General features: G+C 44.0%; 1 protein-coding gene and 1 long non-coding RNA gene across 2 annotated transcripts in view; one reads left to right on the top strand and one right to left on the bottom strand.

The window, feature by feature from the left end:
- LOC310641972 overlaps positions 1 to 16,896 on the top strand; it is a 102,030-nt gene that overhangs the window by 54,971 nt on the left and 30,163 nt on the right. The gene's annotated exons all lie outside the window — the stretch shown is intronic.
- Positions 457 to 15,413, bottom strand: AMH (anti-Mullerian hormone; the record flags this gene model as incomplete). The annotated part of the gene is made up of 5 exons (XM_083349282.1): positions 457 to 3,526; positions 7,524 to 7,704; positions 10,189 to 10,312; positions 12,193 to 12,371; positions 14,825 to 15,413. 5 exons carry the CDS (start codon positions 15,411 to 15,413, stop codon positions 2,581 to 2,583), a joined length of 2,019 nt encoding a protein of 672 aa, XP_083205408.1. The 3' UTR covers positions 457 to 2,580.

Here is a 16,896-nt window from a genome sequence, read left to right as displayed (position 1 = left end):
AAAACACCTCAAGCTGTGACAGATCTTAATAATAAAACTTTGAGCTTGAAGCAGGATTGCATTTGATCTAGTAATTAAGTCACCAGGCTTGAGATTGTGAATTCTAGTCCTGCTTTAGGCACGAAAACCAGCTGGATGACTTTGGGTTAGTTACTCTTTCTCAGCCCAACCCATCTCACAGGGTTGTTGTTGTGTAGGAGTCTTCAATTTTGGCTCTTTTATGACTTGTGGACTTCAACTCCATATAACTGAAAGTGGGTAAGTTTGAGAAACGTTATGGCAAAAATGATGTTAGCTAGTAAAATGCATTTAATAAAAGTTATCATCACATGCCATTTTTCAAAAGATATATAAAAGAAATATATATGGCAGTGAATTCAAAGTTCACCCACCAAGAAATGTTAAATGTAGTTTGAAATGAGACAAATTATTAACCTTTATTTCTGTCAAGCCCAGGAAAATCATGGTCGAGGCAGTTCAATTGAATATAAAAGTTTATTGCAAGCTTATGCCCTCTACAAGAATCTGAACTACTAACAGTCAAAGCAAAGTGGCAGTAGATAAGAGTCAATGGAATTCAAGGTGGGCTGGACTTAGATCTCTTATGAGCACAAAGGGATTTAAGACTGTTGACATGTTTAACCCCTCCCTCCAGGGCAGTCTGGTCATTTCCTGCCTTATTAAGGCAGCTTCGTTGTGGTGACCCTTCCAAAGCCTATTCAACCTACTGAACAATATATTACCCATCTTAATATCAAGTAGAATACAAGACTCTCTAAAATATCTTCAGTTGCAGCAGAGAAATATAACAACAGCCTGAGAATACAACAGAAAAATACTGGAATGTGTTGCAAACATAATTACAAAGTAGCAACTGAAATTACAAGCAGCTAAATATAAATATCGGCGAAAAGTAGTTTCGAATAAATAAACTTTCAAAGCTTCTTTTAGAAGGCATGAAAGGAGGAGCCACGTAGGTCTAGGTAGGAAACTTTCCAAGATCTGAGGTCTCATCTTGTGTTGAATAAGATACATTAGAAAATTTGTTGGGTAAAATGTTAGGGTATTAAGAGCATATCTGGATAAGCATCCCAATGTACAGAGAGGGTGAGAAGATAAATGAGGTTTCAATCTCCCTAATGTATCATTACGCCCAGGGCTTTTTTTCCCTCATAGAACGCTCAGAACGGAGTTCCGGCACCTTTTTTGGATGGAACCTTGTAGGATAGGCAAGGCGGGTTGTATGATGTGTGAGTTCCGCCACCTTTTTCTTTTACAAAAAAAGCACTGATTACGCCACTCCAGAATAATATGGGCAAATGCTAGTTATTGCTGAAAATGCAACTCTAGAAGTACAGGTGGTCCTCGGCTTACAACCATTTGTTTAGTGACCATTTGAAGTTACAACAGCACTGAAAACTAGTGACTTGTGACCATTTTTCACACCGTTATAGCATCCCCATGGTCCCGTGATCAAAATTTGGATCCTTGGCAATTGGCATGTACTTATGACGGTTGCGATGTCCCAGGGTCATGTAAGCATCTTAGGCGACGTTCTGACAAGCCAAGTCAACAGGGAAGCCAAAATGACAAACAAAATAGGGCAAAACTCACTTGACAATTGTCTTACTTAGCAACAGCAATTTGGGGCTCAGCTGTGGTTGTAAGTCGAGGGCTACCTGTACCAGCATATCACATTTTATCTTCTTGATCACCAGAGGGATTAACAGCAAGCATTAGCCCTCTGTTCCTCTCATTGTCTCATTCCTCTATTTCCTTAATTGGAAAACTGTTCTATATAGTTGACTTCCTAAAGGAAGAGTACAGGTATTCCTCACTTGGTGACCAGTCATTCAGCAACCATTTGAAGTCATGATGGTGCTGAATGAAGAGACTTAGGATGGTCCTTGAAGTTGTGGCCATCACAGCTTCCTTATGTTTGGGGCACTTGGCAACCCGCATGCGATTAGAACAGCTGCAGCTCCCTGTAGTCATCCAATCTCCATTTGCAACCTTTCTTGCCTGCTTCAAAGAAGCAAAGTCAATGGGGAAACCCGTGGCAAGTCACAATCCTGTGATGTCACACTTAGCAACCAAGCACTTATGGCTGAAAACTGCAGCCAGAACTGCTATCTCGTTGATGCAGCCATATGAGCTTCCATTTTATGACTGCGCTGAGTCCCAATCTACCTGTAATGAATTTTTTTGCTTCTCCCCTACCAGAAGGCTTGAAAACTCAAGAGATTCATGCTTTCTAGTGGGGCACATCCGTTAATAAACATTATTTGCCTCTTTGGACCTTAAACATCCATCTCTAGATCCTCTGAATGGGGGAGCGATAATTCTCACCCTACACTCTGCTAATTAGGGTTCTCTGCAAATAAACGGGGGGGGGGGGAGTCCAACTTTCCCTATCATCATAAAAAGCAAGAACAATGTTGCAAGCTTGCTATGTACACAGCTGCAGAAATTTCGTTGCTAGAACGGCGATTTACTGTAGTGCTGTTGTTTAAAATTGTACCCCATACTGGCCATGACAGCAGGATGCTATTTAACATCCCATCTGTCTCCTGCCCTTCTCTACCTGCACCCACAGGACTCAGCCACCATATCTGGGTAGGCCTTAACTATCATCCCTTGATCACTGGTAAAGGTGACCATGAGACTTTTGGAATATTTCACAGGGACACAGCAAGGGGCTCGCTGTAGTGGCATGCCCTGTTCATGCATACGCAGCAGGAAAATAGTGTGGGAATAATAGTCCGGGATGCGGGTGGAGAGCGGGCTTTGGCAGGGCCCCACACAATTGTTGGCATTGTACGACTCTGGTAAAATGATATACCTGGTGGAGACCAGGTTTATCCTGAGCTCTCGCAGCCGGCAGTAGTCATCCTGGGCTTGAGTGCTACGGTTGGCACGTAAAGACACCTTCCTGGCTTCTCGCCAACGAGTGCGAATCACCTGGAGGGCCTTGAGCAACAGAAGGCTGTGGATTTTTCTGCGGGTCTGTGTTTCCTCCGTTTCGGCAGAATCGCTAGCGGGAAGCTTTCCCAAGTCCCTGGAAGGATAGTAGCACAAAGCTAGCAGAGTGCGGAAGAGGCCGGCGTTGGCTTGGAAGGAAGGCATGGCTTTCAGCTCTTGGATCACCGAATGCAGCTTCTCCAGCAGTTGCCAAAGCAACTTTCCCTCTAGGTACCATTGGCCGAGCTGGCGCTCCACGAAAGCTTGACTGTTCTCGGGAAAAAGGACCACAAGGTGATTTTCAGATTGCACCAGCCGCTCAAAAGCCACTTTCTCTGACAAGTTGAGCAGTTCATGAGGAAGGGCCTCCATTGTGTCAAAATCCAACCGGAGGTGGCCCTGGGCAACAGGAGGCTCACCCGAGGGGTTCAGCACTTTGTTGACAAACTGGGAGAGGGTCTCCAAAAAGTATCCAGGGTTTGTGAGTACTGACGCAGTGGCATTGGTTTGGTTAGTGATGGTGGTAGCCTCAGAAGGTGTGTGGGCTATGCCGGAACTCAGCAAGCTGGTGCAGAGAGAGAAAGATTTCTTTTAATTATTTGGCTATCTCCTTGTTCTGCATATGCCCAACTCATCTCTGTGTTCATGCCTCATGCAGAGATTCAAGGATAGCAAGGTAAAGTTGCTTATAAATAAGTTAGATTCACGCTCCATGCTAAGCCATAAAACCATGTTTGTTTACTTATCACTGACGACTGACTTTTCTTGGGCTACACTGGGTGGTCTCCCTTCCTTCAATACCCAGCATAAAATCACTGAAATTGGGCTGAAAGAGAGCAACCCATTGAGCTCTGCAGCTGAGACCTGGATTAGAAAGAGGAAATCCAAGTTCAAATCTCAGACAATCACGGAAGTTTTAGCAAATTATATTTAAAAAGGTAAAGGTTCCCCCGCACATGCGTGCTAGTCGTTTCCGACTCTAGGGGCCGGTGCTCATCTCCGTTTCAAAGCCGAAGAGCCAGCGCTTGTCCGAGGACGTCTCCGTGGTCATGTGGCCGGCATGACTAGCACGGAGCGCTGTTACCTTCCCACCGTAGTGGTCCCTATTTTTCTACTTGCATTTTTACGTGCTTTCGAACTGCTAGGTTGGCAGAAGCTGGGACGAGTAACAGGCGCTCACTCTGCTACGCGGCACTCGGGATTCGACCCGACAAACTGCCGACCTTCTGATCGACAAGCTCGGGGTCCTAACCCACTGAGCCACCGCATCCCTAGCAAATTATATTAGACTGGTTTATAATAATGCCATGTAGGAAAATGTGCCTGCATTTATTTCCTACCAGTTCTCGTTAAACTTAATGGAAGAAATGCTTTTGTGTTTTTTTCCCAAACAAGGGATTTCACTGAAACTCTCAGAGGTAGAGGGCAGTGGACTTGCACATACAAATAAGAAGAGGAGTTTCCTATGTCCTTGATGGTTAGTAGAGTTACTGGCACCCAACCCCTCAATTAAATCAAAACCATCCCAAAGGGATCCCTCTCAGGGGACCTTTTTCACTTTGAGAAATGTAGCAGAGAGGTGCTAATTATTATATACAGCAACAGGACTAGCAGTGATAATCTCCAGTAGAGCCAGTTTGGTCTAGTGCATGGGTAGGCAACCTCGGCTCTTTTATGACTCATGGACTTCAACTCCCAGAATTCCTGAGTCAGCTATGCTGACTCAGGAATTCTGGGAGTTGAAGTCCATGAGTCACAAAAGAGCCGAGGTTGCCTACCCCTGGTCTAGTGGTTGAGGCATCACTAGAAACCAGGAGACGGTGAGTTCTAGTCTTGCCTGAGGTATGAAAGCTGGATGGGTAATTTGGGGGCAATCACCAGGAGACGGTGAGTTCTAATCCCACCTGAGGCGTGAAAGCTGGATGGATAATTTTGGGGCAATCACCAGGAGACGGTGAGTTCTAGTCCCACCTGAAGCATGAAAGCCGGCTAGTTCATTTCTCTGGGTACAATCCATCTCAAAGGATGGTTGTTGTGAGGAAAATAGGAGGAGGAAGGAATATTAGGTATATTCATTACCTTGAGTTGCGTATAAAATAATAAAGGGATAAAAAAATGTAATCATAAATAATTCTGAAGCATAAAGAGAAATGTGAAAGAGGTTCTCAAGCATTTCAAGGGGAAGAAAAGGGTAACAAAGCAGATTTCACAGAAGGAAACATCAAGACAATGCAAGATAGCATCCAGCCCAGCTTTGGTTTGCAAACCTCCTGCCCGCAGACCTCAAACATTAAAATAAGAGTAATTAAATGAGTTAACTGCATTCACATTAAAATTATGTGAACATTTTAAAATGGCCATCTTCTTGCAGGAGCAACCAAGTCCACTGGCACATCCTGCTCTTTCAGCTTTGCAAAAAATCAAACACGATTTCAGTGTTTTTCGGAGGAGATTTTGGAAAAAAACGGTGATGAAACCGTGCTTATCTGCATTTATTTATGTTGCTGCTGCCCTTGGAAGCGACACAATGTTCCCTTCAAGGGTTTCCCAAAGTCCTTATCAGGCTTCTGAGCAGGCTTGATTGGAAACAATTAAAGAGGCCCGCAGGAATCTGAGATCTTCTGAAAAGTCCAACTTATTTCAGGAAAGTCAAAAAGCCTTTGGAAAAGTGTTGGGTATCCATAGGAGGTCTTGCTAACACTGAGGTCTACATGTCTTGCTTGAACTTTGCCATAGGCTGGACAGCCCTGCCTTTGGGGCAAGAGGCTTCATTTCTATCTGTCTCTGTTTTGACAACAGACACAGATAGTCCTCGAGTTATGACCATTCATTTAGCAACTGTTAAAGTTACAACAGTCCAGACTTATGGCCATTCCTCGCGCTTATGGCTATCATAGCATCGCCACGATCACGTAATCAGAATTTGGGTGCTTGAAAACCAGCATGTATTTACAATGATTGCAGCGTCCTGGAATCCTATGATCACCAGGATTTGCAACCTTCTCACCCGGCTTTTGACAAGCAAGACCAAGGGGGTGAGGGAGGGGGGAACCAGATTTGCTGAATGACGGTGTGGTTTGCTTAACAACTTGCAATGAGTTGCTTAACAACTGTGGCAAAAAAAGATCATAAAACCAGGCACAACTGACTTAATAACTGCCTGGCTTAGCAATGGAAATTTTGGTGCCAGTTGTGGTTAAGGACTATTCTATACCAAGGGTCTTCAAACTTGGCAACTTTAAGAGTTGTGGACTTCAACTCCCAGAATTCCTCAGCCAGCCAGGTTCACAACTCTTAAAGTTGCCAGGTTTGGAGACCCCTAATCTATACAATGGAACCTGGCCATTTTAAAATGTAAGCATGTAAGAAGTAACTTCTCTGGCCACTATTGGAAATGTGGATGCTGGATTGAATGGAGATTCCATCTGATCCAGCAATTACAACCCCCCTCCCCCGCCATTTATCATGTAGTTGGTTTTTGGACAAAATCAGGTGTAAAAGCCAGTAGTAGAAAATGTACAGCCAATTTGACTTGTGTAAGGTACCAGGCTAGGAATCAGGTGACTGTGAGTTCTAGTCCTGCCTTAGCCAGCTGGGTGATTTTGGGCCAATCACTCTTTCTCAGTCTAATTCAGGGGTAGGCAACCTTGGCTCTTTTATGACTCGTGGACTTCAACTCCCAGAATTCCTGAGCCAGCATGGCTCAGCATGGAAACCTCTCCCTTTCCCCAGTGGCGTAGTGTGGGTTGTCAGCACCCGGGGCAAGGCAAGTAATTTGCGCCCCCTAACCCGCACCGCACGCCTGGCACCCCCCCTCCACAGTGGGCGGCGACCCGGCGGCTTGGATCGGATTCGCACAGCCAGAACTGCAGTGAGAGAGAGTGAGTGAGCCAGGCAGGGGCAGAGAGCTGCGAGCGCGAGCGCGTCCCCCCCAGATGTTGCGCCCGGTGCGGCCGGCCCCCCCTGCACCCCCCACACTACACCACTGCCTTTCCCCTCAGCATGGCTGGCTCAGGAATTCTGGGAGTTGAAGTCCACGAGTGATAAAAGAGCCAAGGTTGCCTACCCCTGGTTTAATTCATCTCATAGGGCTGTTTGGGGGAAAATAATAGGAAGAAGGAATATCAGGTATGTTCTCTACCTTGAATTATTCATAAAAACAATACATGTAGTAGTCCTTAATTTGCGAGTGCACTGGAGTCTGCCCATTACAGTCATAAGTCATCAGTCGTAAAGCGGTTCATGACGTGACCTATCCGATTTTTTGACTTTTTTTTCCTTCAGAACTTTGCAACTGGGTCATAAGTACTTTTTTTGGGGGGGGAGGATGGTTCATTGAAACTTCGAGCTGTCTCTAAGTGACCAATCACAATTTGAGAACTACCTGTAAAGGCAGGTTGTAAATAAATTATAAGGAAAAAGCCTACACAATGAAGGAAAACCGCACCCACTGAGAGAGGCAAATATTGAGAGAGTTGGTGCAATTGTTCTCTCATGCAGGCCTGGAATTTCACCATGTACAGGCGACGAATGGGGTGCAGAGTTTAGAGAACGCTATTCACCTGGGGTTCAGGTATGGTAAAACATCTAACTTGCCATCCGCAGAGAGGAAAGAGGATGGATGGGAGCCAACGCCGAAGTTCTGTTTCACCAACAGCAGGACAGCCGGGGTCCTGCGGGTGAAGCACTTGGCATCAAAGCCAAACAGAAGATCCTGCGCTTCATCAGAGGAGACAGCAGCATCTGGGAGGCAAGGATACAAAAAAAGAAAAAAAAGGAACAAGAAAATGATTTATTGGACCAGCAATGAGATTCTCCCTCTATTGTTGTAAATGACTGAGGCCCGAGAAACAATAAATGTAACCCGGAAGTTGTACTTCAGAGTTATCATCTTCCGTGTGGCTCAAGACCTTAACCCTATAGCACGGGGGTCCCCAACCCCCAGTCTGTGGACCAGTACCAGAAACCAGGCCGCACAAACAAGCAAAGCCCCATCCGCGAGATGCAGGCAGCACACAAAATCACGTCCCTTCCGGTCCGCGGAAATCCTCTCTCCACAGAACTGGTCCCCGGTGCCTAAAAGATTGGAGACCTCTGCTATAGCAGCTCTCAAATCTTTCATGACAAATTGAAAAAGAAATCAGAAGAAAACGCAAAACCTTTTCCAGGAAACTGGGGGGACATTAGTTTGAAAAAAAAAAGGGTTACCAAAAAAGCTAGAGACCAACACGACAACAAGCTTTTCTCCAGGAAAAGAAAAAGGAGGAATCTGTACAGAAAACATGAAGACAACAATGAACTGTGTCAACTGCGAGAACTTGTAACATTAACACACCAGGGTGACCTGGACTACTGCCATGTAGTTTAGATGGGGCTGCCCTTGAAGACCACAGCTAGTCCTCAACATATGAGCATAACTGAGCCCAGAGTTGATGTTGTTAAGCGAGATATTTGTTAAGTGAGTTTTGCCCCATTTTACAACCTTACAGTTGCTACATTTGTTAAGTAAATCGCTGCAGTTGTTAAGTTAGTAACATGGTTGCTAAGTGAATCTGGCTTCCCCATTGACTTTGCTTGTCAGAAGGTTGCAAAAGGGGATCACGTGACCCCGGGACACTGCGACCGTCATAAATACGAGTCTGTTGCCAAGCATCCAAATGTTTTTTTCCCCTGATGTTAGAACTTTAATTCAATACAAGAAATAGCTGAAGCAATATATCTAACCAAAGATGGTTACATAATACAGATTATTGACTTGTTTACTAATTAAACATTATGCTAAACAGGAATGTTTAAGAATGAAATTCAACTTGCTGTTTGTTGAGAATAAGGGAAGCACGGAATATTTAATTCAGGTAGTCCTCAACTTACAGCAGTTCATAAGCATCCAAATGTTGATCACGTGACCATGGGGGCATGCTGCAACGGTTATCAGTGTGGAAAACATGTCACTTTTTTCAGTGCCGTTGTCACGTTGAACGGTCACTACACAAATGGTTGTAAGTCGATGCTACCTGTACTCTGTACTTTCAATGCAGTAGCTTGCTTCATAATGGGCGAGAGTAGCTAAAATCAGCACTATAGTATTACCTTATTATGCTCCAAAATCTTTCCAGGTGCTTTTAACCCAGAAAATGTAAGCATTGGCAAAATTGGTAATTTAATTTATAAATAAACCTGTTTTAAAGTTGCAGCAAGTCGTAATTGGTGAGGTTTTAATGTATACTGGGGAAATCCAGAGTTACACACTAGACTGAAAACTTAAATTTCTATATCATGTCAAGAACTCATCATGTGACTGTGGGGTAGCAGGGATGGTCGTTAAGTACAAGGACTGGTCACTTTTTTCCAGTGGTACTATAACTTTGAATGGTCACTAAACAAATACTTGTAACTCGAGGACCACCTGTACATAGACACAAGGAAACTTGTATGAGAAATGTTATTAAACTACAATTCCCAGCGTTCCTCACTATTGGTCACATAGGGGAAAGGTTGCTGGGAGTTGTAGTTTAGCACTTTTGGAGGTCTATAATGTTCTTGCTTGTGAAACCTGCAAAGGGCTCCATTTTATACCAGAGAAAATCATTCCATTTTGATTAGTTGTTTAGAATTTGTGTTTTTTATTTTTTTCTTAGTTTATAATATAAAATACAAAAATACAGAAGAAGATAACTGAGCCCAAAGTCGATGTTGTTAAGCGAGACATTTGCTAAGTGAGTTTTGCCCTGCTTTACATATTCATTTTCCGAACTCAAATTCAATAACAATTTATAGACCTTAGCAATATGTTCATCACTACCATACAGTAGGATTTCCAATTCAGTTTTGACAAAGTCCAACCCGTAACTCTTTTTGTCTGATTTAAATCTTTCCTTCTTTCAATTGTAAATATGTAAAATATGCAGACATGTCCTTTTGATTCTGACTTCTCCTTAGACTTGAGGATAGGATCACTAAAATTAAAATATATAATTTGACCATAAGTCCACCAGTCTGGCTTCACCAGGTTGTCTTTTCTCAAAAAAACCTTCCTGGGGGCACACCCAAAGAGGCCTCCCCATAGAAAACCTTGTTTTGTATTTATTCCAAACTCTTGAAATGGCACATCTAACAAAGTGGTTATTAGAATCAACATTTACTTTTAAGATTTACTTTAAATTTGTGTTTTTCCAATGGAGGAACAGGAGATTCCCACCCCCCACCCTCCCGGGAACTCTCACCTACCTGTATCGTTTTGGTGCCTGATTTCCAAAGAAAGTTCATAGCTTAATTCACCAGGAGAATGTCTCCCGGACATCACAGAGCCTTGAAGGACAAGGTAGCGGGTTCCTCTGGAAAGGCAAACGACCTGGGATGGGAAAATTAAAAAAAAAAAAATAAACACCCACCCACGTTCATATATTTCAGACATGTCAAACACAAGGCCCAGGGGCTGGATCTGGCCCGCGAAGTGGTTTCATGCGGCCCCCGAAGCCATCCTGGAAACAGTGAGGGACCGGCCCCCACTGCCTTGGCCCTGGCCCAGAGACCCTCCTTCTGCCAGAGACCCTCAGATCTGTCCCACTCCTGCCCAGGCCCCCATAGGCACCCTTGATGCGAACGATGTAGAGCTGGTCACGCCCACCCAGTAGGCCATACGCACTCTAGCCACGCCCACCCAGTAGGCCATGCCCACCCTGGCCATACCCACCCGGCCCCCTGAGGGTAACCACAATGCTGATGCGGCCCTCAATGAAATTGAGTTTGACACCCCTGATATATGTGATTGAAGTCCCTCTTCAAAACATTTATTTGCATCATGAAATGCAGAAGCTGTCTTGATGCTTCATTCTCAGGTCAAGAATTAGTTAATCCCTGCAGCCTGCTAAAAGCTCCTGCTCAGCAATTTTAAGATGTGTGGGGTTCAAATCTCATATTTGAACCCCACACATCTTAAAATTGCTGGGAGTTGAAGTTCATAGATCTTTTGAGTTGCTGGTATTGAGAAACCTCATCTAGTCCAACACTATACCAACTCTAGAAATGTACTAAATTATCCTTGAACAGCTGGCCGTCCAGTTTTCATTTAAAAATCCCAGTGGAATCCATGTCTCTTAATGATTGTCTGCTCCAACCACTAGGATCTCCCACCTCCAAACATTCCCTAATGTTCAGACTGAATCTCATTACTTTAAATTTCAAATCCTTGGTTTCAACAGAGAGAAAATTAGGTGGTGGGGGGGGCACTTTATGAAGTGAGGGGGTGTCAAATCAAGTGTAAATGGCATTTTTAAAAGGCATGGGGCTTTTCACAATTGTGGACACTATCTTGGGTTCTTTGATGTAGCATTTTTGGTATTCTTAACTTGCCTTAATGTGAACTAAAGAAGCAAAATCGCTCCTTGAATCATCCATTGTAGGACATCACTATCATCATGCCTTTTTTATAAAAAATATTTGGTCAAGTCAAACATACACGGCAAACATATTTAATATTCCTGCCCCGTTTTCCCCACAACAAGCCTGCAAGGTAGGCTGGCCTCAGAGAGAGCATATTAAGTATGTTCACATTGTGAGTTGTTTATAAAAATAAGAAAGCTGGATATAAGTACTGTAGAGATAAATAAATATATAGAATTGATGGCCAGCTTGGTCTAGTGCAGAGGTAGGCAACCTCGGCTCTTTTATGACTCATGGACTTCAACTCCCAGAATTCCTGAGCCAGCATGGTTAGGGTTAGGGTTGGCTGGCTCAGGAATTCTGGGAGTTGAAGTCCATGAGTCATAAAAGAGCCGAGGTTGCCTACCCCTGGTCTAGTGGTTAAGGCGCCAGGAGATTGTAGTTCTAGTCCTGCCTTAGGCATGAAACTTGGCAGGATGACTTTGAGCCAATCACCAGGAGACCGGGAATTCTACTCCCGCCTTAGGGTGAAAGCCAGCAGAGTGACTTTGAGCCAATCACCAAAATAGTCCCATCTTAGATATGAAAGCCAACTGAGTGTCTTTGGGCCAGTCCCTTTCTCTCAGCCCAATCCACCTCACAGGGTTGTTATGGAGAAAACAGGCGTGTTGAATATATTCGCCTTGAGTTACTTGTAAAAATAATAAAGGTGGGATATAAGTATACAAATAAAGAAATACAAGTAAACAAATGCAGCTGACATTGTGGGAGGAATGATATGGTGATCTCCTCGGAGGAACAAGAGCTATTAGGAATAACATGGGGGGAGGGGGAAATTGTCCCACAAACCTGCTTTTGATGTAATCCTTCCCCTCCCACTAGAAATTTCTTGGCGACCCTGTGATGCACCAGTTCCTTTTCTCCTTGATAAAAGACTAGGAGGACCAGCTGCAAGGAGCTGAGAGGCTCTTCCACATCCTTTTGAAAGGTCAGCTTAAACCTGAGCTTGGTCTTGACTTCCCATTTCACTACCAAAAGAGAAGAATTTTTTTTTAAAAAAAGGGACACAAAGCAAGACCTCCCATTTCTCCTAAAAATAACCACCTGAAGTGCTACCCTGTCTCACGTCGTCCAGCTCTCTTCTCTTGCTGTCCTAGCCATCGGAGTTTTGACCCATCATCTGAGCTCTTCCTTGACTTACGTTTAAATTAATTTTCATTCTTTTATGGTACAGATACTCCACGTATGGTACAGATACTCCTCAACTGAGACCAGAATGTCCATTGTCAGCAAGGGGGTTGTTAAGTGAAGCATGGCCGATTTTATCATCTTTTTTTGCTGTAGCCATTAAGTGAATTACCATGGTCATTAAGCAAATCATGTGGTTGTTAAGCAAATCCAGCTCCCGCCCCCCCACCCCCACCCCCTGCCAACTTTGTTTATTGGAAGCCAGGTGGGAAAGATTGCAAATGGTGATGATGTGACCCCTGGACATTGCAAACATTGTAAGCGACTGCCAGTTGCCAAGCACACAAATTTTGATCACATGACCATGCAACAGTCATAAGGGTGAGGAATGGTTATAAATCACTTTTTTCAGCACCATGGTAATTTCTAATGATGGCTAAATGAATGGTTGTGAGTCAACTGGCTGAATTTTAGAAAATGGAAAACAGTTGAATCAGGGACACCCACAGGGTGTGGCCAGAATTTCAGTCAGACTATATTGGAGGTAGCCAACCTTGGCTCTTTTATGACTCATGGACTTCAACTCCCAGAATTCCTGAGCCAGCCATGAGTCATAAAAGAGCCAAGGTTGGCTACCCCTGGACTATACTGTGGCTGCCATGTTGGCTTTTTTGACCGTATCCTGCAGGTGCCCCTGGCCTCAATACCATTGACCCATGTTTACATCTCAAGGAAAAATGGTACGTTCTGTTAACAAGAGATAGATGGTGAGGAGCTTTAGCCAAACACTGGTGGATTCACACATTATATTTGGTGGGGCTGAGGTGGAACAGGATAGATTGTGATTCAGTGCATTGGAGGAATCCAGTCACTGACTTAGCAGATTGTATGAACAAGTCCAAGTCCTCAAAGATGCCATAAAGGTGGTCCTCGACTTACGACCACAACTGAGCCCAACATTTCTGAAACTGTTGTAAGTTGAGGACTTTCTGTGATTTGGTGCATTTGGGGGGTTACCTCATGTTGTACTGATGTTGTAGCAATTGGATTTGTTAAGTCTGTGGCTAGGAGCAAGATGTGGACTATGCCGAACAGGTTGAAAAAGACATAAAATTTCAGAAACGAGGGTCTGGTGGCCATCTGGTCCACCTCTTTTGTTATGTCCACCTTTTGGAAAAGCAGAGCTCCTGTCTGCTCCATCCTACAATGTTTCCTTTCACATTTGCTCATGAGCAGGAGGAGCCTGTATCTTGCGTCATCCAGATTTATAAATATTAAGTATTGCAAAACTAAAAAAAGGCTTGATTTGCTTAAGCCAGGGATCTTCAAACTTGGCCCTTTTTTGATTTGTGGACTTCAACTCCCAGAATTCCTCAGCTAGCATGCCTAGCTGAGGAATTCTGGGATTTGAAGTCCACAAGTCATATAAAGGGCCAAGTTTAAAGACCCCTGGCTTAATGCCTTAGCAGATGTAATTTGAGGGGTCATTTTCTTTTATTGGAGGCAATAATTTAAAGTTGCAGCTGAAGCTTTCACTATCATCAGAGTGATTGGGAAGATCTGTTCCCCCCCCCCAAACTATTTGCAACAGCTGGAAATGGATATTTATTCTTTGTAATCTCTGCAGTTGATCTCTATTTACTTTCCAGCTGATCCTTTCTGAAAAATCTCCCCCCCTCCTCCCCCCAAAAAGAGATATGTGGGACAGGAACAATCCTACAAAGGATCTGATTTGGACTTCTGAGCAATCAGCATATTTGCTCTGATCAAAAAGACTCCACACCTGCAAGAAATCTGCATTTTGCACCTTCAAGCTATTTCAGTCCTGCTTAAGATTCTTTTCCAGATTACTTTCTCTTTTTCTTAAAAAAAGAAGCATTTTCCCTTTTCTTTTGACACCCATTGACACTGGTATTGTCTGCTTGCATATTTATCTCACTGCTGGTGTTACAAAACAATCAGCTTCGATTTAAGCGTACTTTAGATTTAAATTTGCTATTCCATAGAATTGCCGAAGCAAAGGAATGTACATTGGGAGAGGAGGAAGAATTTTTTAAAAAGCACTAGCTGCTTTAGTTACGTAAGCACTATCATTTTAGGCTCTTTTAGGCTATTACTATCGCTTCGTGCTATTTTATCATTTTACGCTAAGCATTATCACTGCTCAAGGCAAACTTCTAAAACTTCACCGATGTTACAGAAATTCTAAATAGAGCTTCCTGGAGACGAGAACAGAGGGAATAGCAGAAATAATGCAAGCGACGCCTTCCCACCCCTCCCTGTCTGCACTTGCCTTCTTCCAAATGCAGCATGAAGAACCGGTGTCCGGCAGGCCTGCCCAGAGAATCGGCCACACGCTGGAGTGAGCCAAGAAGGTTGTGGGGTGGACTTGAGGGACATATCCCAAAGGTCTCCAAGTCCTCTCTGCTCCAGGCAGATCTGCTCAGGGCCTTCAAGAACCCGCTGTCGTAACGGCTGAGGAGGCCCGCCACCTCCAGATGGTTAGGACCCCAAAAGCTGCCCCCGTCCAGCTTCACGTGACAGACTGATTCCTCCGAGCTTTCGTATAGCCATGACTGAGAACTGGGTTGGGGCCATAAACTCAAGGGTCTCGCCTCCTTCTCAGCCAAGGGCAGGTGGGGTGGGAGAGGTCCAGGGCTGTCTTCTGCCTCCAGGGAAACCAACAGGACTTTTGAAGGGGCTTCCTTGAAATCCAGTGTAACCTGGATGTGTTCTTCTTCTGCTGGGGATTTCAGTTCTCCTAAATTGGGACTCTCCCATTGTCTCAGAGGGTTTTCTTCTAGGTTTCCCTTTGCAGGTGAAGAGAGGGACTTAGCTGTTAGGCAGAGACCCAGGAGGATGCTGGCAAGGCCAAGCTGCATGGTTGCTTCCCTGAAGAGCTAAAGCCTTCTCCAGGATTCCCCAGAGAAAATTCAGAAGGGAGTGAAGGCATCGGATAACACACACACAGGCACACACACACACACAGACACACAGAGATGGCCTGAATTTTTCTTCTTTAACCCATGTGACCTTGAATGATCACACTGTCCTGGAAGAATGCTTGTAACAAGCTGGCTCAAAGGAGCCGCCCTATTCTATTTGCAGGTTTTTGATATCTTTTAAGTCTGGATGCTTTAGCAAATGCAAGACATCCAAGCAGGCTCAACCTTGATGTGAACACTTTTTATCATATTTCCCCCCCCCCCCAAGAGATCAAAGCAAAGCAAAACTCACATTCACCCACAATTTGAACCTTTCCGTCTTTACATTGTATCAGTCTGCTTATCATGTTTTTAACCCCTTAATATCTTATGTAAAGGCTGTTTTTTATCAGCAAAAAGTATTTGTTCCTTTAAATAGTTATCCCCTAAATTTATACCTTGAAGTAGGCTAAGGGGTCTGAGAATCAGACGCAACTGAACGGGAGAAAAAAAAATTCTTAAGGAGTTAAAGAATGTAAAAAAAAGCTACTAAAACAATCTGGGAAGGAAATGGTTCAGACATTTTCTTGTCCTTTAGTGGTTACCTCCAATGCTTCATGGGAAGGCTAAGCTGATGGAACTAAGCTGATGGAGTGAGCCTTGGTGGAGCAGTGGGCTAATGCCTCCTTAAGTAACACCAGCTGCCTGCAATTAGTGCAGGTTCGCATCCCACCAGGCTCAAGGTTGACTCAGCCTTCCATCCTTCCGAGGTAGGTAAATTGAGGACCCAGATTGTTGGGGGCAATTAAGCTGACTTTGTAATAATGCTGCTTGGGGGGGGGGTGTGAAAGTCCTAACAAGCAGGCATATACATAGAATGAAGGCTACTGCTAAGCTTGTAAGCCGCCCTGAGTCTTCGGAGAAGGGCGGGATATAAATGTAATAAAAATAAAATAAATAAATAAAACTCACTGTTACTAGATGTACTAATGGCCTTTTCCTTCAGAGCTGCAGATCAAGTTAGCAACTCTTTATCCAGAGGCTAAACTTTTTTTTTTTTAATTTGGCCTCTAGGATCTCAAGACAATGGACAATCTATACTAGTCTTCACTGGAGGAACAGAATAAAAATTTCAGTCCTTTTTTTATGCATTGAGATGGCGGTGGTAATAAAATAAATGCATTTGGCTGAGAAGGCATTTTAAGTTGGGAAATAGATATGTGCCCTCAAATAGCCACATCATCGTTACAAAGATCTCCACCCCTCCTAACTAAATGTCATGGTTGATTTTGTAGACCTCCTTACCCCAAAATATTAAGTGCAGCCTTTGGCCACTCAAAGATTAAAGGTAAAGGTTCCCCTGCACATGTGTGCTAGTCGTTTCCAACTCTAGGGGCCTGTGCTCATCTCCGTTTCAGAGCCGAAGAGCCAGCGCTTGTCC

The sequence above is a fragment of the Vipera ursinii genome, assembly GCF_947247035.1.
Source record: "Vipera ursinii genome assembly, chromosome: 1".
Taxonomy (NCBI): domain Eukaryota; kingdom Metazoa; phylum Chordata; class Lepidosauria; order Squamata; family Viperidae; genus Vipera; species Vipera ursinii.
This window is presented reverse-complemented; position numbering and strand designations above follow the sequence as displayed.